At 44.8% G+C, this 24,043-nt stretch overlaps 1 protein-coding gene across 1 annotated transcript in view; it reads right to left on the bottom strand.

Annotated features, from left to right (window-relative positions):
- The window catches only part of Mthl1 (methuselah-like 1), a 114,480-nt gene that overhangs the window by 13,074 nt on the left and 77,363 nt on the right, over nucleotides 1-24,043 (bottom strand). The window contains exons 5-6 of the mRNA XM_070667176.1: nucleotides 10,761-10,945; nucleotides 501-639 (exon numbers count right to left, since the gene is read on the bottom strand). Of these exons, the coding sequence (XP_070523277.1) occupies nucleotides 501-639; nucleotides 10,761-10,945 (324 nt within the window). The remainder of the gene's footprint in view (nucleotides 1-500; nucleotides 640-10,760; nucleotides 10,946-24,043) is intronic.

Genomic DNA, 24,043 nt, shown 5'->3' with positions numbered 1-24,043 from the left:
GGAATATAATTAAATTTACGCGCCTCTCTGATCGTTTCCCACTTTCCGCTCAAATACTTATTACGATTAACGCCGTATTTTTCGCCTGCTTTTTTTTTTTTTTTAATTATAATTAATTTTGCTCGACTAATATCATTACGAAGGGTAAAAAAATGTAATTATTGCATTCAAGCGTATCATATGTACGCTTGATTATTATTATTATCATATTGCAGAACTTTGCATCGTAGAAAAATATATTTATTAGAGAATAAAAGCTTTTTTGTGGTGCGAAAAATAGATTAATATAAAAGAAGAAATAAAAACCATTGTTATTCCAGTTTCTCCGGCCAAGTTTGTTATTTAAATAGAGATACGTAAATGAGTATCGCGTTCATTTGAAACAGTTAAAATATTACAAAAACATCGCTGACGGGAAACGGCATGGAAAATCGAGCGAAATATAATGTATGTTATTCGGTTTTCTTTTTCTTTTAATTGAGAAGAGAATGTTTACTTACCTCTCGGTGGTGCTTTTCACGAATTCGCCTTTCCAGAGACCGCACGTCAATTCGCGAGCAGTTACGGCGAAAAACATGAGATTTATAGCCAGCAGTACTCCGATCGGGCCAAAGAAGTACGCCAGGATTTCCATGTCACCTGCAACACGGACAGAGCGGATTTAAAATTTCCGTGAAAGCTGGAAAAACTGTGAGTCACGATTTTTCGCGATGCGAGTCTTTCGCTCGCAGTCGTATTGTAACAAATGATCTATTTTTTTTTTATTTTAATTTTTTTTTCTTTAGTTATGTATATCCAAATGTATTTACTTTAAAATGCAGCTATGTATATCGCGATGCCTTTCCAACTCTATTCGAGAATAACGAAAATAATATTACTTTCCCACGTCCAGTTTCGCACGTAAACGTAAACGCAGCCTGCGACTCTAGCAAAGTAATAATAACGCTGACGACGTTTATGCGATCGGAACGGCGGTAACGAGCTCCCTATAAACCGTGTTCCGCCGGGGCCGATTTCTATTTTGGTCATCGCGAAACGGCTTTGCCCCAACGCGAAAACGGTTTTCGCACCTGGATTAATCGCGACGGTTTCTCGCCCCCGCGGGACGACCTCGGTGAAGCCAGGTCGATACTCCAGATTTCGAGCGGCTGCTTGTTCACGGATTGAATAATAAACCCACGCGATTATCGGCTGAACGGCCGGTAGGTTTATTTCCTCGCGGCGCTCGACGTCGGCACGTGTGTCTCCGGCAATTCGAGGCATCCGTTCGGAAGTCGGTCGGGAAAAAAAGCGCCACGCGGTGGCCCGGCGATTTTTGCATACCGGAAGCAGAAAGTTTATCTACGATCCGCCGATGATTAATTAGAACTCGCGCCGACCTTCGGCCCTTTCGCGGAGTTGCGAAATTATTTCTGATCCATCGACGTTTCGTCTATCGATTTCCCCCGATTTAGATTGCACGGGAAAGGCGCATCTCGCGGAATGCGGAAGGCACGTAATGCACGCGGCCGGAAATAGACGGGGGCGATTTATGACAAGCAAATAAATCGGTGTCGACCTGCCGCGGGTGCGCGGTTTATTTTCTTGCTGGTATCGACGGGCGGTGCGTTACGGCGGAAGGCAAATAGGGGTGTCCGCGCCCGCCGGAAGTCGGGCGAGCGTACGAACGTGCGGCGCGTCGCTCTCATTTATTCTTAATTATTTATGGCGCCGCCCGGAGAATTGCAGCTCGCGATCGCCGAACGATAATAACCAACGCTGGCGAGACGCACTTTGTTTCCTGTTATCCAATAACGTTCAATAACCGAACTTCGCTACGCCGTCATTGCACATTTGTCTCACGCGCTCTGTTAACGCGCGTGTATCTCGAGCAATTAAATTCTTCGCTCCTCTCGTATGCGCGCCATCTCCAAAAAGGACGTAATTATTTTGTCCGCAACCAGCCCGCGAGATTAACCCTCTCGATCAGCTTGGTTTTTAATTAAAAAAAAAAAAGAGAGAAAAAAATTTACGCGGAATAAATATAAACGTACACGCGCTTTGTCTTTTTTCTATACAGTTTCGAATTAAAACAGCGGAAACGCGACAAAAATATTCAATTTAATATCGCTGAAAGACAGTACTGTGACATTTCGAAAACGGTATTTGGTTTCGCCGCACCAGAACAGTTATTATTATTTTGCATTTATATAAATTCCTTGCGTACTTCGCGAAATCATTCGAGTCCTGCCGGGATCGTTCGCGTTACATTTCACACGGTGAACCTGACTGAAAATCGGATTCGAAAGAAGGCGGGGGCGGCGGCGCTGCGCGGTAAATTCACGAGATTACAATGTAAGGGTGTTCGGTGGCGGTCACGTGAGCCCGGTGAAATTGCGTTCGCGCGGGAAAAAGGGCGATACGTGTTTGGCCGAAATCATGGTAAATCACGGTGGGCGTGCGCTCGTCCAATCTGAAATCGGATCGGGATCGGATCGGTGCGAGGGCGCACGTAGCCTCCGAAACTCACCCTCCCCCGAGATGTGCACGCGGTGGTACGCAGACTTGGATTCCGAGTCGAAGAAGACGCTCGTATCATCCCGTATTGTTAAAACCGTCCGCTAAATCCAGCCGCCGCGGATATTCGCGATATATCGCGTCGCCTCGCGTTCGCCGTTCGCGCGGATATCTAAAATTTTGATTTGCCCCGCGTTTGCGACGCGAGAGCTCAAGTACGCGCGAGATTAAAGCGAGATTAGTTTTATCCGGCTGGGGAAAAAAAGAATTTTGATTTCACGCGGAAAGCACAAAAGGATAATAAAATAATATTTTATTTCTATACGCGGGCGTGTAGCGCGGAGGTGAAATATTTCTGAAATTCAGCAATTTGATTATATTACATTTTGAATGTGTATTATGTTATTTGATTGCATTATTCTGTGACAAAATGTGTAAACAACACGTGGAAAATATGTACAATTACACGTGACTTTATAATTGAGTTTATATGAATATGTTGCGCACGGAGTGAGATTAATTTACATATTGGTATTGTGCTTTTCAGTTTATATATGATACATATATAACGGCAGCATTTTTTTTCTTTTTTTTCCATCTGTCTTTCTCTTTGTATAACGTAATGCAAAATTATTAAAACAAATTGATTCGTTCAATCAATATCACGCGCAATTAACACGCGAAAAATATCGAATATCAATGTCGGAAATAGCGATTGATTCCAAAAGGCGTGCTGGGTAAGTCTAAAAATTCAGTGACGGACAGATTGGGTCAATGCAAAGTTCAGAAGCGGAAAAATCGATTTCTAATAAAAGGTATTCTAATAAAGGATCAGAAAGTCTCACCGGTACGCGACGCGGAACAGACGGTTGCCGTATAAATACGTCTCGATTAAATAGAACAATGCCTGGTACGGCTAGTGCAACGATACAATTGGGGACGAATCGCTTGTCGGAGGATGACGGCTCGGACTAGATGATCATTGCTCTAATTAAACTCGGTAACGTGCGTCTGCGTGCATAATCTGGGCTCCCTCTCGATAATGCCGCGTCTACGATAATGCGGTAATTATTACGCCGCAAAACACGCCGTTCTTGCAATTGAAAACGATCGACCGGCGCAATGAGAATTATTTACCGCGTCTGCGTAATTAATAACTGCGATACATTTCGTTTCCCTTCAGGCCCCGGCGGGGTGGAAAGCCTTTACCATTCTCGCCGCCGATAAATGATTCAAACACTCGCGAGCCGAATAATCGATCACCCGCTTGGCGATTAATATCAACGGCGGAATGTGCCTTATCTTTATGAATTAATTTATCATCTTGCTGTAATTACGGGCAGATATTAAATTCGGCGCGAGATCGCTTATCAGTCAATTTATTAAAATCAGCTTAACGTTATTGTGGCGGCCGATATCGCTGCTTTATTTTACTTCGCTCGACTCGGTTTATTCGTACAGATGCGGCTTACGTTAATCGAGTTATTCGTTCGAAATGTTTAAACAAAAAGTAGACAGCGCGCGGAACTGAAAGTCGATAAAAGCTTCGATCTGCGAAAATTTTAGCGCGTTTTTTTTTTTCTTTTTGCTGGGCCACAATTTTATAAATTTTTAATTTAATTATCATACGTATGTGAAAACTGCGCCGGAAGCTAAAGTCACAGTAATAAGATATCGATTTGACAGATAATAATGGAGCTTATTATCGAAAGTAATACGTTGCGAGCAGATCGTTATCCGACAATCCCTTGTGATCCGATTATTCCGCCAATTAATAGAACTGGTTATCCGCGCTCTCGCAGTGCCGATTAAATTGGTTTTGTTAATCGATCAGTCGTGTCGAATTAATTCCTAATAAAGTGCCGTCATTCAGCACCGATGCGACCAGCCTTAAAAAATAAAATCACATCTCGAATCACTGTTGCGTTCGTGCAATCAGAAAGAGAGACTCTTAAAGACTTTTTTTTCTCTTCTTTTTTCTCTCGTTGAAAGCATTGTCGTTTTACAAAATTTCGGCGCACGTTCCTAATTTTTACGAATAAATAACTACCAAAAATATCGGAAAATTTACGCGTTTGCTTTTGGCGAGGAATAAACCGGGGGCTCAGAGAGATTCGCGATTGCTGTCGACGAAAGAGGGTTGTTTGCGACTGTAATACCTGGCCGCGACGAGGGCTCCATGCATTCGGCAGATAAAAAGTGACCGTTTAATCGGCGAGATGCGTGCAGCACGGATCGTAGCGTGGCGTAATTAATACACCGGCGGCAAGCGGCGTGCTCACGACACGCCACGTCTACCCGGCGAGCATTAGGACGCGGATTGCGTGGGGAAACGAATTGTTAAACGGCCAGGCACAATCGTAATATGACGCATCGAAGCGTTAATGCGCTTTGCAAAGGACGATTCTCTTGCGGATCGCGTGGCGGGCGCGGGCCGAATTGTGCGATCGTACTAATTCGACTTCAATCCTATCGAACCGTCGTGCCTTCGAAACGAAGAAAGGAAAGTAGGTAAAGTAATATTTTATTCTCACGCTTCAAATTTTTATCTTTCTTCAACGTTGCGACCTCACCTTTCTTCCACCGGGGATACCTGGGCGCGCACAATAGCGCTAACGCACGGTAGACATAGCCACCCGCTCGAAATCGGGATAATAGTATCTCATGGGAAACTACGTCGGGGCATCGCGATGTTGCTCCCCCTGACACAATGCTCTTGCAGAAGACGAGGGGGCACCGCTTGCGCCACAAGCAGACCTTTTCCCCCGTCGGCTGTGCTATAACGGCACTCCGTAGGCCGGTGCGATAGGGTAGAGAGATAATCCCGGCGCCAGCTAGTCCAACCCCGTTGTGCGAAACGGCCGGAGCCCTCATTCCCTTCTGGAACCCGACTATACGGCCTACCGTATTAATAGGAATGCGTGTATGCGCGTTTAAATGAGCCTCGAGATTGTACCCTATTTCACGTTTATGCCCCTTGTTCCTGAACTTATATTTAGCTCGAAGCGAACGGCAATAACGCCTTTATGTGTAATCGATAAGTAATTAAAAAAAAAAAGCGTATATAGAGTCGTCTCGCCTCGATCTTTTCTTTCGATAAAAATGTAGGAAAAGTCTAATGAGTGAGAAGCAATTAGCAGTTGAAGCTAAGGGACGTAAGAAGTTCCATATCTGATGAGACAAATCCCTAGATATCCTTTCTTGCTGGTGACGCACGTCGCGAAATAATTTTGTCGTGATTTACCGCGTAATTTAATTCAGTGCGTAATGTTTCTGTTCTTGCGGATGGTAATTTAAATGGATTAGAGGGACTAAGTGCGAGTAGCGTAAAATATTATAAGGGGAGGTCTTATGTTATTTGAACGTTGCGCATTTACTGATTTACGACTCTGAAATCACTTTCACGAAATTAGAATAAGTAGCGGCATACCGGCGGGTGTATTATTATTATTACCGTGTGTATTATCAGTTTGATGTACAACTATGCCGCCTGAGAATTCAGGGTTGGTCTGATAACCTGGTCGCAAGCAAAGCAAAATTATCATGTGAAATTCATGAAATTCCCCTCGCTTTCCCCGCAAATATACATATAAATATACTTATATGAAAGAGCACATATCGACGACTTTTTAAACGTTTCTATCAACAGACTAGCTGTAGCACTTAAAAAAAGAATAAAAAAAAAATCTAATATAAGTTTTTATTTTTTTATTAATATTTTAATTTCATATACATATAATATTAATCATGCATGTATAATTATTATGATTAGCAAAAAAAAAAAAAAAAAATATGTATATAAGTCATAGTTAGGATATTGTAAATTGGAAAATTATTCCGGATGCTGCATGCGGATCGCATTAGCACTATATATTCATAAGATCGATTAAACACACATTTTGTTATGCTTCTTTAACGCGATTAGTAAACGGTGGTCGAGATGCGGAAGAGGGATAAGCGTGATGGCGATTAGAATAATCGGAATGGTAATGAAATGCAAAGGGAATTATCGGATGTTAAAGAGGTGCAAGGGGCGCCTCTTACAAACCTCAAATCCCGCTTTATTTATCGCGCGATTTCGTTTATTACTTCCCGTGAATTGGAAATCCATGTGCGCGGAATATATTTAACTGTAATAAAAGAAACGGAGTTCCCGCCGCGTCTTGCGAGTTATTACATGCACCGCCGGGACAAACGCTCCGGTTACATTCGAAAAGCCGTGATTAACGGCGCGTCGTACATAAAATCGGACGCGAATACAACGGGAAAGCGGTAAACGTCGGGTGGCGGAGAAACGAAAGCGAAGAGGCGCGAAGTTCCGCGGCGCCGTTTCTCGCGATTGATTTGGCGCGAACGCTTTCGGCGACGAGCTAATCGGATTTGACCGTGGCCGGAGGTGCCGCTCGTGAAGTATCGAACGGCACGCGTGGACATAATTCATTTATGTTTGTTACGGGTTGCCATGGGAGTGAGATATAACTCGGGCGAAACAGCCATTGTTGGCGGCCTGCCAGATCCGGCAAATATAGACGGCGATCTCTCGCGGCCGTAAGATTCGAAAGCTGGTCCCGCCGCGGTTTATCCCTCTTTTTGCTCGTAACGCCTTTATCTCCGCTTTTACGGCGCGTCCTCGCGTATTCTTATGCGCAGTCTTGAGCGAGACGCGCGTTCTGAAGCTGCAGCCCGAGCTGGTTTTTACGCGCCGATCACTCGAGCCGAGCGAATGCAGCTCGACGTCGAGAATAAATCTTTTATTGGCTGTTAAGCTTTCGAGAGAGAAAAAAAAAAAGAAAAAAAAAAAGGCAACCAGACTTTTTCCCCGTACGTACGTATTACTTAAGACGATCCCGTCGTATTCCGAGAAAATTTTTCTCTTCCTTGAAGTATCGCGGAGCTTACGTTTCCTTTCCAGAATCCCGTAAACTTGCGGTGCATTTTCGCGTCAATAGGTTGGCGGCATATGCGACGAAATATAATGCAATTTTGTTTCTCTTATAAAGCCCGAAACTTGACTTCTTGTTTCCCGGCCGCGACAACGTTCTTACGCGGTGTTTATCGTAGTTCGCGCCAAGTCCGGCATGTCTGATGGAAAAACTTGGCCGATGTCAGACAACGTGTAGCGAGGCGGAAGTCCCGTTGCGGGACCGGCTTGAATAAAATTAGGAAATTTCGGCGCGCCCGTCGCGCGGCTGTACGTTGCATTTTGAGACGGCTCCTTGATGAGCAGCCGGGGCGAGAGAAAGAGCCCCGTGAAGGAGAAGCTCTCGCGGAATACAAGTTCGCTTCTCTGCATTCGTTTAATATTCCACGCCTTCCCGGCGGACATCGGGATGCAAGTTAGCTCGGTTATCTGAACAGGACCCGCTACACGATGTTCTGAAAGTTTAGTGACGAGCCGCCAAAGTTTGACGTTGAGCTCTCGCGGAAAGCGCCGGTTTCCCGACCACCGTGGGGAGGGTAAAAACTCTGATTATTCCGGCCGGCGGGCCGCAGCCTCCGAGAATTGTGTAACAATTAGCGGAGGGTTGATTATCCGCAACAACCGGAGCCGATCTTCGCGATCGAAGAGGCTTCGATTCAAATTAAAACTCGAAACTTGATAACTGGTATCCCGAGCCAGATATAAATCACGTAAGCGCACGTGATAACAGTCATTATTATAAAATTTTAAATATACGTTTTTAAAGCAGCACTAAGTATTTTTAATTAAAATGTCCCTTCTCGCCGAGGTGGTATTTTTAAAATTTTTTTTTTTTTTTTTATTCTTTTTACTGAGAAGCTGTATTATAAAGCTTGAGTAACGCGCCGTGTTTTCTGAACCTCGGCAATCTGTATTCCCTCATTCGGTTTCGCCGCAATTCTCTACCTGCTCGTAATTTCCGCGTTTGTTTCATTTCATTACGTCCACATAAGCCACGCATCGTATTTTATTACGACCGTTGTTTGTATTTATTAAAGTTACCACCCGGCCCACGCGTTCGCGTATAATTGTCTCGTTTAAAAATGCTTCGCGGCGACTCTTATTGCTCTGAACAAAGTTATCATTATTAATTTTTAATTATTTTTATTTATTTAAACTCCGCGTTTGATCGGAGCTTCACGGGGCGCCTCCGACCGATTGATAATGGCAAGGCAAACAAACTTTTTTAATCTCGCAATAAAATAAAGCAACGGCCATATCGGGGAAAGTGTGCACTGCAAATATCAATGGAATGTCAGAATATTTCAGAGTTTTGCGTTTGGATATATTCCGGCTTTGCAGGTTATACGCGCTCGCTTACGGAACGACCAATGATTGCCAATAAAAAGTTACGGAGCTTGAGCAACGTGTGCGCCCCGAACAACGCAAATCTGTATGTTCGCTCGTTCGGTTTCACCGCAATTCGCTATCTCACCGTAATTTTAACGTTTATTTCATTTCGTTGCATCCGATATAAGCCACGCCGTCGTATTTTATTACGACCGTTGTTTGTATTCACTGAAGTGGCACGGTGCTCGCGTTTTTGCATTTGTTTCGTCTAAAAATGCTGTAACAAACGCAGTAAGAAAAACATTGAAATTATTTATTGATATTTCAATTAATTCAATAAATACGTTCAACGTGTAATTTTATCGGATCGTCAAGCGTTTAAAGTTCGTCGGCCGGACGCGCTCACACATGTTTAAAAGCAACATTGTATTATTTTACATGTGTATCATCTATTCATATCGCATTTCATATGCGCAGCTTTGAAACGAAATTCGCGGACAGCTTTCTCGACGTGTAGAAATTAATTTTTACTTGCCTAACAAGAAATTAATTGTCACGCTCGTCACTTTCAGATAAATTATGTTAAAAAATATTATAAAATGATTGCAGATGTTAAATATAATAATATAAATTTGCAAATAAATTTTTATATTTTTTATTCATATAAAACCGATTAAAAAATTGTTGAGGAAATATATTCTTCATCGAAATAAAAATCGAGGACAATTAATTCAATTTAAAAGTAATTAATTCAAGGGTCGGTGTTTGTTTGATTCGGATCATTATCAATTCTACCGATGCTTAAATACTTAAACGAGCGAAACGATAGAAGAATGTATTTTGTATGCACGTCGGAACTAGCCGAAGATTATTTTTAAGAGAACATCGTCACGTAACTCTCAGGCATTCTTTAAAATATCAAACGCGAAGTAACGAAAAGCTCATCCGCACCGTTTAAATCACATTAGATTTAATCTCGCGAGCGTGCCAAGCTGCTTGACAAATATTCGCGCCTGAATTTTTCAACGGACCTCCTGAAAAATATAGGATATCGCGTTGATATTGATGACTACTCGCGGTCTTTATATACGTACAGCTTTTGCGATAGGAATTTCTCGGGTCATTGATCCAACACTTTATTTCTGTAGCGAATCTATCGGGCGGCGATCCGCTTGAAAAAAAAAAAAGAAAAAAAAAAAAGAGGAAAAAAAGGGGGAAAAAAGTTGAGTCTCTCAATGCCCGTGACCGATCAATTCGACGCGTGAACTCGCTTTAAATTTTTGTCGGAACTTTCCTTCCGCGGAAGTATCCGAGAGAGATTTCACTGGGCCAGGCGCAATTTAATATCCTGCGCTAAGGGCGCCGGACGCGTCGCTACTTGGAGCTTTTTTTTTTCGTCGAGCATGTTATTTATGGATTTGTTTGTGAACGCGCGCGGCTGCCTCTCGATAAGTGGCTACGGGAGGAATCCTCGTGGAAGTCTGTTTCTGGCAGATTGCATCCGTAGTTATGGGGTTGGAAGAGTCATTGGGATCGGTTGGCTGCGAGGGGGCGAAAATCACCCCCGATAAAAGCGATCGGACCGTACAGAGTCGGTTAGGGTCACCGTCGCCGTATTACCGTGAGGATTGAAATGATAGGCTTCGCAACGCCAATCCTGTTTTTACTGTTAACGTTTTCCCGCGATTCTACAAACGAAATCGGGCTAATTTGTTTTCCCTCGTTCTAACGCAATCAATACTATTCTTTTTTTTTTTTTTTTTACTAAAATTGATTTTAGAACCAATCGCTATTTGAAAGCTCAAGTTGTTAATCTTCTCTCAATGTTTTCCGTTGAGACTAGACGCCCGTAGTCGCGCCTTATTATGTCAGGGGATGCAAATCTTATGAAATTCTGAGAGTTTGGCACGGCAGGAGCCAGAAGGGCAACGGTGGATGGGGGTGAGCTCACGCGTCTTCAAGATAGTTCACGCAGAAGTGACGAGGGATGCCGGAGTAGCGGGTAAGAACTTACCGTAGAACCAACACATCTTCTCGCCGAAGCGGGGCCTCAGAAATGTGTACTGCGGTTGAGGTGGTAGATGGTCTAGAAGCGCGGCCAGACCGGCGACAAGGAAGGGCCCACCCCAGGCATAGCAGGCATAAACTCTGAGCCTAAGGGTCTCCTGACCTTTCTCCAGGCTGACTGGTCGCAAATCCCTGAAAGCAACAAAAAGCGAGGGCTCAGTCGGCGAAGAGCGTAACGATCGCGTGGAGAACGCCTGGCATTGTGAGAAACGTAGGAAAATAAAATATCGAAGCTAAGGGTAGGTATATCCGTTCCGTCTCCATTCCGCTTTTCCTCTCGACTACAACGCATGAATGGAGAGCGAAAAAGCCATTCGGAAACACGACCCTTTTTTTTTTTTTTGCCTCCGACCACGGCATAAAGGTAATAGCTTCGAGAATAATTATATTTCATAAGGAGATAAACGGCTTCTTTTCGTTAAACATGGCACAGTAATGCAAACAAAGGTGTAGATTATCGCTGTCATCGATCCATCTTGTGGTTATTAAAACAAAACTGCGTGAGAATGTGGCACGCTTGCTCGTAACGTACCAAATCGTAAAGCTTTGTCATTGTCCGGCTGTTTAATGTCGCCATAATGACACTCGCGGCAGGGAGATGAACGTTGGGGCTTAACACACGAGGGGATTGTTATCCGCAAAGCGCACCCTAATACTAATGTCTAGGCTATCGTATCGAAAAGTTAGCAATAGCAACAAATAAAAATAAACGTGTAAAAAGATTCTTATCTCTTGGGCTTAATAAACATTTTCACGTTTTTAATGTACCTACATTAATAATTATTAAAAATTAAATTAATTCAACGTTGTATCTGGAAAGCGAAACATTTAGAAAATTAAAACGCAAAGATTTAGAAAATTGTATATCCTGCAATATTTGCATTCTTCCGAAAATACACGACGCTTCTCTGTAGTAAACTCATTTTATAATGTACCCTCTTGTTAGTGTAATTTCTTTTAATGCAGATAATTTTGTATAATTCGTACGATTCATGTAGAGAATAAAAGTACAGTGACATCGGCGAGAGCTTTCTAACTAAGTGACACGAGTTGGTGCAGACAGACATTTTCATTTAAATATTCTCTTTGTATATCCGGCCTCTGAATCAACCCATTATATAAATTTTTACTGAAATTAATCCGAGCACACATTCATTAAAATATATATATATATGTATATAGAAAAGGGAGAAGGGAAAAAAGGGAGATAGAAGCCATGTGTGTCGTAATGAGCGTGTCATTGAATGCTAAAAATTTAAACAATTTCCGGGCAATCTCGGTTACAATTTTTTTTTTTTTTTTGCACGTCAAATATAATTTTGCGGGTCATAAATAATAAAATATCTGCGCGCGCTATAATCGCAGTATGGCACATTATTATATTTCATATTTATTTGTTTAGCAAATGCACAATGCTGTTACCATGCAACATTGTGTAATAAAGTTTATAATTACACGAAAAGATATCGCAATAATCTCTAACAGTTGTTATAAATATTCACGAAGGTCCGAATATGCAATTTATGATTATAGCGCGTTACATTGTGCGCGCGTGGCATACATTTTTCTTCAGAAAGCGCATTCTAGATTAAAGACGTCCCTCGCATGCCCGCCTTATCCCTCGCCCATATAAATTCTTTAATCGGCTCAAATTGCTCTCTTCTCGACTAAAAAATAATCTCGAAATGCTTTTGTAATGCGAGAGATTACTTCAGCGGGAGCTAAACTCCAGATGCAATTATGGCTGCTCTGTTTAATATTGAAAGGCAGAAGACGTAGTACCCATTTAAGTTTTCGTTAAGAAAAATCCAGCGAGATCCAGCTACGAGATGAAAGGACGATAGTTCTCTCGCGGATACCTTCCTTGATTAAGTTACACAAAGCACCTGTCGGGGCAACTATCTCGGAACTTCGTCCGCTCGATGTTCTCCTTCTAGGACGCGTTCCGACGTGGTGAAGATGTCCGGGAGATTTGGCGAACGCATTCCGCCAGGGAACGAGAGGAGAGAGGGCTGCGGATAGATGGGCGCGAGTGGATAGCCCGAGATACTAATTTCGCGATGCCCACGCCTCATTTCCGGCGTCGCTAATTAGGCGTCGCCATCGCCGGTATGCGCCGTGCCTCTCCCGGTCTGTCTCTACATCTCTCTCTCTTTCTCGTTTCTGTCTTCGTCTCGAGAGAAGAGAGCGAGAGAACAGACTCGAGGAGCCAGAAGAGAGATGATAAAACATTCGCGCGCGAGCAATCGTGACATCTCGCCCGACGTCGGCGCCACGATAATTCACCGACTGGGTTCCTGGAGATCGAGCCAGAGAGAAACAGCTCCATCGGGCGCCGAGTGTCGCCGCGGGAAACGCGGCGTGCTACCTGCCGGACGGTACGCGTGGGTGCCTCTGTCGCAAGGTATTTTCGGTGCGAAACCGAGCGTGGGCCGACTCCCGTCGCAAGGACGATTGTGCGAACAATACGACAACGGCACGTGCACGTCGTTATCTATAACGACGAGGCATCCGCGCGACATTTTTTTTTTCTTTTTTTTTTTTCCTCTTTACCTTTGATACGAAAGCGCACTCGTACGCGAGCTATTTTTGCGATACGCGAAACTCTCCGAGAGAAAGGCCTCATTTAAACGGAAAACGTACTCTCAGACACGCTTATTGCGTAATTGTGTCTCGTGCTCAACTAGTGAAAGACTTCCGGTAAAGAGGAGGGCGAGGAGTGTATGCACGGAGGTTGCAAAGCCGAGATAACGAAGTCGGTTATTAAATAGACGTCAGGTGGCCATTGTTAATCTTTTGATCCTCCGTAACAGCCATTGTGGACTCCACATCTTGTTACGGCCTTTTTTTCTTCTTGAATATTACTTCCCCCCCGTGCAATACGGAGCGGACGACAGCCGCAATATAATAACGCTTTCCTCGTGCGGGTTGTCATATCGCTAACGTCGCGCATTGCGACCGCGTATTCAAGATTTATTTCGAAATGACATTTGAGCCTCGGAAAATCCAAGAAATAGTAACTCGAAGACACGTACATGACTAACAGCCGCATAAATCACGCACATGCCATCGTAGATCCGAATCTACGATTCTTTTTCCGCAAATTTTTCTCCCTTCCTTGCCGGAGATTTTAAGCTCTTTCTTTTCTCTTTTTTTTTTTTATTTTTACTTTTTTTTATTTTTCTTTTTTTGCGTCTCAAGCGGTTTGACGGACAAATCGTTCAGGCGATATTACAGAACGCGGGATCGAGATATTTATTGATATGTAAACACGGCGATTCGCCGACGAGTGTATCGCTTCGTTGGAATCTTCGTGTGTTCGAAGCTCATATTTCACCGCTTCCACCCCCAACAGGCGCTATCTTTCCGGGACTTTAAACGGCGCGGACGTAATGTCGGCGCACTGTCTCGTTGGCCGTGGAAGGTAAGAGCTCTGTATTTATCTCTCCGATATGGTAATTATACGGACGGCAATTAGCGGCGGTGTCGGCCGTTAGAGCGCCGAACTCGCCGGAGGAGGCACCGTCTCGCATAGAATAACGTATAACTAGCTGGGGAGGGAGAGGGGTGAGCTCGTTACATAGAAACAAGATGGACACAAAGATATTATTTATTACGCCGACATTCTCCGCGTTGCAAGTCTTGCCCCCTCCGCCTGCGGTTTTCGGGCGGGCGTTAAACGTGCGTTTTATTACGGAAAATGTTAAAGTGCGCATTGGACTCGCGGTAGGAAGGATAACATTTAATTACCGCGGGATTTCTATAGAAGAATATTCTCCGTAATTGCGTTAAATTGCAGGCGATATATAAAATTAACGTTGAAACGATGCCGTTTATACGACTTCAGACTTTCAAATAAGTGTAAACGTTGCTCGCAGTTCTCTCTTTTTTTTAATTTTTTTTTTTTTTTGAGTAAATGTAAAACTATTTTAGTCTTCCTTCGACACTTGTCCAATGCGTTCGACTAAATGACTTCTATGTCCACGTAGCGAACAGGCGTCTGTCACAAGCGGAGCGGGACAAAACTTCGGCCGAGCGGATCAAAAATGATTATCGACAGCGCCCTCGAGAGCGGCTCTCGGGCGCCCCTAAATTCCGACGGAAAACGATAGCGGCGGAACGAACTTTGTCATTCGAGACGTATGGAAAGTAAGTTTACACTTTATTGAAAAGTTTCGAGGCCTCTCGAGCGCGCGGAAACTTCTCGTTGAGACGCGAAAATGTTCAGCTCGACGGCTCCTTCACCCTTCATTCATCGTCGATCGGAGGGTGGCCATCTATCTTTTGTCTCTCTGCCGAGGTTCCCCTCTCCTCCCCCGGCATTGTCCCCGATCTGTTTACGCGCTCTTCGGAATCTGATGAGCGATCGATCTCTCCTTCTGCGTAATCTAACTATCAATCAGTCTTCGCGATGCCAAACGAGGTCGTCTCGATCGGAGCGCGATACGGCGCGATAGAACTATAAGGTGCAACGGCTTGTGGGAATTACCCAACGGCGTAATTCATGCAAATCTATGCGAATTCGCAGTAAACGTATCCGATCTATATCTGAGCCAGGTTGCAACGCATTACCTCGCGATATATAAATTTTACGCGCCGCGCGCGATTCAATGGAACAATTAATTGAGAGCGACGCTCCTTCATAGAAATTCCACCGCAATTAGGCGCTATCCCGGTATCGCGATCTCTAATTAGAGACACCGGATACGTAACTAATTTCTTGATTACGTCACTTACGTATGCTACTGCATACGCGGTCGCGCGCGTAATTAAGATCTTCTCACGAAGAATATTACGCGAGCGTTTTACGGGTCACCTGGCATTCACGGGTGATCGAAGATCGGAGACACCCTTGTCGCTGATTAACGTCGCCTCTGATTCTCCGGCGGGAGCGAGGTGGCGCAACACGGTAATACATTAGGACGATTAGAACGGATAAGCGAACGAAAACGGTCTAAGAGCCGCGGCCTTAATTAACGATAATCGACAAACGTGACGATTACGAAACTCTTAGCGAATATTTGTTATTACCGTCGTTTAAAATTGACATCGCGCGCATTAAAGAGAGAAACGTTTTTACGCTTCATGTTACGGACGCCGATAATAATTTTGTAGGTATTTAAATTATGAATAAGGTTCGCTATAAAATAATCAAATGTATAATGTTTTTAGATTAAATCGTAATTTTACGGCAATGTAACTATAAAGGCCGACGAGATGGAAAATGATAGAACGGTATACTATTCTCACTGCGAAATATTCAGATGCGCATCTTCTCGTTCGTACTCTCCCCGCTTTTCCTTTCGCCACGCAACTTCTGCTACTTATTCGCATCATCGGTCGCGAATACCATCCCCGTTACCAATAAGCCGCGATAATAATTTGAGAAGAAGATACCAGGAATTCCCGCAAGAAAAGGGCCGCGCGAGGAATTTTTCATATTCTTAAATATATATGTCCGACGGATAAATTCCGCACGGAACGTGCTTCATGAACGCGCGGATAAATCGCTAGACAAAAGAAAAAAGAAAAAAAGAAAAAGAAAAAAAACAGCGTAAAGTTCAGCAAGATAATAATAATTACGGGAACTGATTCTCTGGTAATAAGGACTCTAAGGACGTTTCACCGTATTGTATGTTAATATCGCATTCATTATCATTCGCTCAATTGATTTGCCGTTCATAAGTCGTGACGAAGAGCAACAGCTCATTGTAATGCCATTCCTGCAGTCTCGATGTCATTAGCTTAGCCAATAAGCATTCTTTCAAAACGGATGCAGACAGCTCATCGCCGTATTATACGCATGTCTCGCGAATGAAAGGTGAGAGAATTCGTTCCGCGTTCTCTCGCGCTGGAGCAACGTGGCGGAATCGAAGCTGCGGTCAATTCCGACCGTATCGCAGCATCGCGGTGATTATCTGCGGCTATCGCGTATTGTTGCTACTTATCGCGTGCGGCACGAACACGGCGAACTTTCCTGCTTCCGCCGGTCCTTTTTTCTCTTTTTTTTTTTTCTTTGTTGCACCAGTGCAAGTTGATCAGCGACAAGCCGTGCAAGAAGAGGGCGGCGCCGGGGCCTATTTCGCGATCTCGTGGTACCCTCGACTTCCGTGAGACACGAAGAAGCGAGCGGAATCGTCGCTGCGAGCCGCTACCGCCAAGTAAGTGCGGAGATGAGCGAAAGAATCGAGAAACGCTATCCGGAAACGCGACGCGACCGAGCCCTCGAATCGCCTGTTGCAACGAAACGCTCGAATTGCAGCCTTCGCGCGTTTCAAAGAAGAATAATGCATCTTCGGAGAATTTCCGTTCGCCAATTACAAGCAACGAAGGTTTCCGTAAGGATCTCTCGCGTCAAACTGGGCCGGGTAAACGCTCGGAAACGAAGGCAGCCCTCCTTGTTTGCGACTGCAAGACGACGGAGTATAAACAGACGTTAAATAGCGTTCTCCTGTTCCTCGATATTTCAGGACGACTTGTCGCGCCTTTCACTCGCGGGGATCGTATTCTTTCAGATACGGTCTAGCGATACCTGGCACGTTCGCAAGTGGTATGCGTCCTTGGCGTAACTGGTTCAGCGAGGAATTTTATTGCATAATCAAAGGCAGAAGCAGGAAGTCTGATTTCCTTTAGCTGGGTCTCTCCGATTTCGATGTGTATCGCAAACAAAGATAAAGGAAAGATGATACGCGTGGCAGCCTTGGTAGGCGTAGTTGCATAGAGAAATAGAAAGAGTAAAAAAAAAAGAGAAATATGTTAAAAATAAAAATTACGCGCGGAATTCGTAAAACTATCGAGTGTGTACCCACTCGATCAAACGACAAATCGAACGATCGCGGGCGTATATTTTTATCAAGTGAAAACAGCGTGGATTTAAAAATCCGAGGAATGCGTCGTTTACAATAATAGACCGTCCTACTGCCTACGTGGCGATTTAACTAAAAATACCGTACATAAGAGCCGATCTTTTTTTACCTCTTCAAAATACGGATAAATATAATTTGAAAACGATATATATATAAAATATATTTAACAGTAATTTCCTATTAATTCACGTAATTGACGTCGCGTTGCTCTTTCGAGTCGCGATAAATCAATATCGAAGCGATGGAATAAAAATTAAATTCTGAAGCACGAGTAAAAACGGGGGAGCGGGGGGGAGGGGGAGAGGGAGAGTTATTTCAAATGCATAAAAAAAGAATGAGATAGTTTGCGGCGTTTGGAGTGCGTGCTGGATATTTTAGCTACCCGCGAGCTATTGTTGAACACATGCTGCCTTCTCATCTTTGAAAGTATAGATAGCCATCGGAAGAAAGAGACTACCTGATACGCCGTGGTATTATGACAGAAGGTAGGAGGCGATTCCGCACTCGATATGCGGATTTTATACGCGAGCAAATCGAGGGGGAAGCAGCGGAGGGTGGCACGCTGTCTACGAGGCAACTTGAGAAGTCGTTTCGACGATAGTCACGGGAAGTTGTCAGGTGTTTGTTGACGTGGGGTAACCGAGGAAAACGACGAAGACGGCGGGGCCGCGAGGGGAGGGGAGGGGGGGGGGCGAGACAAGGGTCCGTGAGGAAAGACATACAGCAGGGGTGGTAAAGTCGTTAATGGAGGAAAAACAGGAGGGACCAGAAGGAAAACAAACGCCGGGAGTTACCGGAGCGACGACGAGCACCCTCACCGACGGCAATTGTCCCGTTGCCGGAGCGTTGACGTCCGAAAAACAGGGTGCCGAGCCCGTCTTTGCACCGCCACGTGCGGTACGCGCTCAAGTGACTTCCGCGTAAGATGGACTGTCAATATTGTAAATGCTCGGCGAAAAATATTATTAGAACTCCTGCAAATTACAGTCGAGTGGGCTTTCTTGCGTTACGCGCCACCGGCGACGCGATTCGATCGGAACAAAGGCTTTCGAAATTATTTTTAAAATGTTAAGACTTCCATTACTTCTATGCCGTTAATTTTTCGCTGCATTCAAGAATGGGAAATCCGGATTACGATCTGTTTTAAGAAGATTAATGCAGTTCGCTGGCAATCGTTTTTTTCATGGGTCACTGAACGTTATAGATTTCCTGCCGATTGACGTAAGATGTATGATGTCGAAGATAGTCTTCGCGGGCGCGATCAAGCCCCTTCCGTCCATTTAGCGTGCAGATAGAGAGAAGCAAACTCCGCGGGAGGGGGGCTCTAGGGGAAAGGAAATGAAAGGCATAGCTCATCGTGGTCTCGATTCGAGTGCAGCTGGTTTGCGGGAGCGGGAAATCCCGAAACGTCATCCCGCGTTATACGGGACGAGGGTGAGAATTTATGCGGTGTCATTCTCTCGTCTCGGGACGTGCGCTCGGAACATCGATCTTCGAGAACAACGGCTTCCCTTCCTCTTATCAGAGATGTAAAATCGTTCGGGGCAACCGGCATATAACTCTATACGAGTAACGCTTGGAGCTACGGCTCGCGAATTTACGGCCGCGCTTTTACGACTTAAGATTCACGGCCGTCGAGAGTGCATCGTTCTCTGGTAGATCGCGTCTTTCTCACGGCAAATTATGTTTGGCGCATTTCGTAAAGTTTCTTGAATATTAATAGATACGTGAGGTACGTAAAAATTTCGAGGGAATTTCTCTACAGCGAGAAATGTAATTAAGAATTTTATTTAAGAGAATGCACGTAGGCACAATTATTAGAATGTGTTTTGTTTAACGAGTTTTCTATTTTTTTTTTTTTTAATTAAAAAAAAATATAAGAAATTAAATCCATATCGTCTTGAAAAAAATTAAACTTTTCAGCGAGGGTTTTAATCTTTATGTAAACGAGAGTTAATCAAACGCTGAATAACTAGCCGTATTATAAAAAGTTTCAACACGAAACAGACCCTAAGTCTTATCGTAACAACCTCCGTGTCTATCCCTGCGTGTCTGGTAATGACACGCAACACAGACAGTTTCTTGTGTAACCCTGAACTTGGCCATGTGTTTCAGTAAGGCACATCCCCCGACGTTATTCTTTATCCAGACTTGTAATTTTCTCCTTACACTTTTTCAGCTTTCGCCGTAATATTTTGTTCCTCTAATTTCATCATTATTTTGTTACAAAGCACCCTTTTTATGACTCTCCTTCAACGCCTCGATATTCAAAAGTCATTGAATAACTACCTACGTAATACCTACGTTTCCTGCTAATTTTGTTTCGCGGGACAACTTTCGCTCAAAGGAGAAAAGAAGGTGCGAGAAAAGGCAGCGGGAAACGAAACGCGAAGGAAAGCGGAGAGAAGCAGAACGGAAGGAACGACAAGAGGAAACGGACGGAGAGATGCATTCTAGAGCAAGGCTGATTGTTCGGCGGTTCCACGAGTGGTTATCTGCAAATGAAGGGTCGCAAATACAGAACAGTGGAGAGTGCGGTGGCGGCCAAGAGTAATAGCGAAGCGCGTCGAAGTTTATAACGAGCGAAAGCAGGACGACCGGAGGTTGGAGAGGAAGAGAGCGAGAGGGAGGAAGAAGATCGAACGATCAACGAGGAGGGCGACACGAAACGGCGAGGGTAGTTTGTTCGCGTATAATTCAATCATAGCCGCGAAATTATTGCCCTCAAACGATCTTTTTTCCCCGGAGTTGCCTCGTCTAGAGTCTGCTATCTTTCTCGCAGGCAAGCGCAGTTTCCTTCCTCGGATAAAAATCCTGAAAAATAGCGCGGTATTTTTCGCTTCTTTCTTCCCCGCCAGTTTATCCCGGCAGTAAGTGTATCACGCGTTTAATGCTGCTTCCTACTAATGCTTATACCACGGGAATATAGTGTTCCAAAATTCTAACGGCGCAATAGTTTCGCCTCGCTCTCTGGTTAAAGGGATAATTATTTCAGTCTCGTTTAGATTCTGTTACAAGCCGGGAGATATGATACGAATTAATGATACCCATCCGTAACAGAATCTAGGCAATCGTGTTACAAAGAAATATTTTAAAGACAAAAATACGAGGAAAAAAAAACTGGGAACGTTTCGCGAATTCATCGATGATAATGTAGGTACGTTAAATTAAATCTTCACGCGCTTATATCGCGTTAAATATTACAGATCTATCGGTTTCAAGACTGCACGTTGAAAGTGCAAATGAAAAATGCGCACACGAAGGAATCGAAGATTGTTCTGAGCAGAAAAAAGTTTTCGAAACTGCGCGTCGGGATCGGGAAATCGCGCGGATACCAGTGAACAATGGCCCAATAAATCTGGCGTCATTCCTGAAGACTCGGTGTAAATCCTAATAAATTTCTGCGATACTCGTAACGCGACGGATCTTTTATCTACCACGGTCGAGAAAGCTTTTCCATCGGTTTTCCGAAAAAAAAAAAAAGAAAACCCCGTGCGCAAACACTGGAATGCCTGTCAGGATGGAGGCATCCAGACTCGTGATTGATTAGCATGACCAGGCGTTATGGATTTATCGCCGACATTGCAGACGCGACGGCGACGATCTCGCCGGCGATAATCGTCAAGGAAAACCGGCTTCCGGTCAATCGACGCGCGCGCGCGCGCATATGTCGGTTTTGCGGGCTAGCATGGCAGTCTAATGGCCATTTACATTGACACTACCCCGCCGGTGTAAATGGCTGGTCAAAGGGTGGGTGTCCGAGTTGAATGGTCCCGCCGAGCGCGCATGGTGCCTCATCAAAGGGTCCCTCCTTCGACATCCAGTCGATCGAGCCACGTTGCTCCTGCGGATTTGCGGTCAGCATCAATGCCGGACCATTTCTCCCAAATTAGACTGATAACCGAGAGACGATCTAATAAAGAATACCTTTCGCGCGTCTTTCTTCCTGTCAGCGTATTAGGAATTATATATAAATGTAATTCTAGTTTTATTTTTCTTTTTTTTAAATTAAAAAAACTGTGTCTCAATTTTCTTCATATGCAACTATTGTAAAACATTCGAGTTACTCTACATCTTTTCTTACAATCGTGCAAGATTATTTTCCGCGTAGTACGAACCACGTATTTTCTCACTTTTCCATCTCGGATGCTCAAACGGCAAGGGTACATACATATAAAGATATTAATTTATCATCGCGATTATATTCCGCGAATAACGCGTTGCGGCCACTTTCGCAGCTTTAAACTGTTTTGGCTTGCGCGCAGTTTGCGGGGACGCAAGGGCGTCGCAGCCGCGTATTAACGAGTACTTGCCCGTTTCGAACTTCCGTTCCGGTTGGGCTTCCGTATATCGTTGATGGTAGCGCGTGTGGGCGGCTAAGGAAGATCGAGAAGAGTTACGAGCGCGAACGAGAAGGGTGTCGGAGCGGGGGTTTATACGAGCCGTGTCGGCCGCCGCGCCGTCGGACCCGGCTTTACGAGCGATAAAACCAAGGACGGAATCGAGTCGGTGGCTCCCCGCTGCCTTCCTCGCTTTTTGTCTGGGCTGCGCCGCCGCAGCTGCAAATCATTCGCCGCAAAACGATGACAGGGAGACGGAAGTCGGAGCGATGACTCGGCCGCCTGCGGTTCCCGAAAGTGCGCCGCGAGATTGCATAGATATTCGCTTAAACGCGTCCAGCAGCACGGCATTTTCATTTGGCAGACTCGCGGATGCTAATCAAACGCAAGAGGCGTTTCCCGACGCGAGCGTTCCTCTCGCCGCAACGGGCTATCCGCGGCGAAGAAAGACCGTCGGCCGGGCCGGAGATAAACATGGAGATGGAAAAAGTTTTTTCGAAGTATTCAGTAATAGCTCGCTCCTCAAAATTGCGGGCATACCGGTCCAGTGAAAGTTCCGCGGGGGGGAAGGCTGTTGTAATTCGGTGCAGCGTGCAGCAAATATTGATTAGCATTAACACAATTCGCCGCGCATTCAAATTGCACCGTAAGAAATACGCGGAAGAAACGCATTAGCCCGAGTGACTTTCAATAAATGACGCTGCGATGGCACCGCGAGGTATCGATCCCCCTATCCTTTCGTTTTGCATTTCAATCGAAACGCATTCCAGCGGCACCACGCGCCATACGGTCACCGCGAAAACATTTGGAAGTCGGCGAACCGTTAAGAATTTAAATCGCAAATATCAAACGAAATCGGATAAACGGCTGCAAATTACAAATCGATATTAAGTGTCGCATAAAATAGTGCAAGACGTAACGGAAAACCTCTCTCCCTCCCCCAATGTTATATTTAAATGTAAATAAAATGGTAGAAAAATTTGAGAAAAATCTGCGGTCAGTTTTCAGACTCGGATTCAAGTCCCTCGGAATAATTCAATATTAATTAATATTCTTATTTCTGGAGCCAAGCCTTTCTCTCTTAAGGGAGGCGGCGGGTCGCTCGGAAGTTCAGACGTGTCAGCGTCCGTCACGGTGGTCCCGCGGGCGAAAGGAAGAGTGGAGGACCCACCCCGAGACCCAGATCCGATTCGTCTTTACGAGCGGCACGTCCGCCACGCGGAAAGAGATTACGAGCGCGCCTCTTCGGGCTCCGCACTTAACGCCGCAACTTCGGCGCAGTTTGCTCGCCATTAACGAAACGTCGGGCCGGATGAGAAACCGACGCGTCGCGCCAAGATAGAATGGCACGGTTCTGTCTGATCGGCCCTCCCTTTAGAGCGGAATAATTGCGCGCGCCATTAGGCCCGAATCCGGCTTAGGTAGCGACTTCTCCGAGTGTCCCGATTTCGACGGAGAAGAGAGAGGGGTGGCACCGTCTGCACAGCTGCTGAAGACGAGAGGGTTACCCGAGGCATCGCGACCGCGGGAATTATTTATCGGGGGAATTATATTCCGTATAAAGCCGCACCGCCGAGGCGCTCCCGGTTACGCATTCATGACGTTATAATCCGGTGTTCGGATTCGACCAAGTTCTTCTCGGGGGAGCGCCCCGCGAGACGTCTCTCCGAGGGAAACTCCCGAGAATCTTTACTCCGAGAAGAGTGCCCCGTCTGTATTCTTTCGCATATATCCTCCACGCGTTTGCAGATTAGTGCGATTGAAAAACTCGGCGTTTTTCAACTCGGTCTTATTCTAACGAAAGCAGCGACTGCGAAAGGTATTCGAAAGACTCGAAGAAATTTACGAAAAAGTAACATACGCACGATTTCCGACTATAAAAAAAAAAAAATCCTCGTCGATACAAATAGATTTTTATTATTATTGTCTCTCTGGAATAATGTTCCTCGGGAAGCGAGAGACGCAGGTCTTGCCTTTTTCCCGATGCACTCGAGAAAAAGCTCGCGCGGAAAAGTACCTACGCT

Source organism: Cardiocondyla obscurior, linkage group LG15 (assembly GCF_019399895.1).
Source record: "Cardiocondyla obscurior isolate alpha-2009 linkage group LG15, Cobs3.1, whole genome shotgun sequence".
Classification (NCBI taxonomy): domain Eukaryota; kingdom Metazoa; phylum Arthropoda; class Insecta; order Hymenoptera; family Formicidae; genus Cardiocondyla; species Cardiocondyla obscurior.
This window is presented reverse-complemented; position numbering and strand designations above follow the sequence as displayed.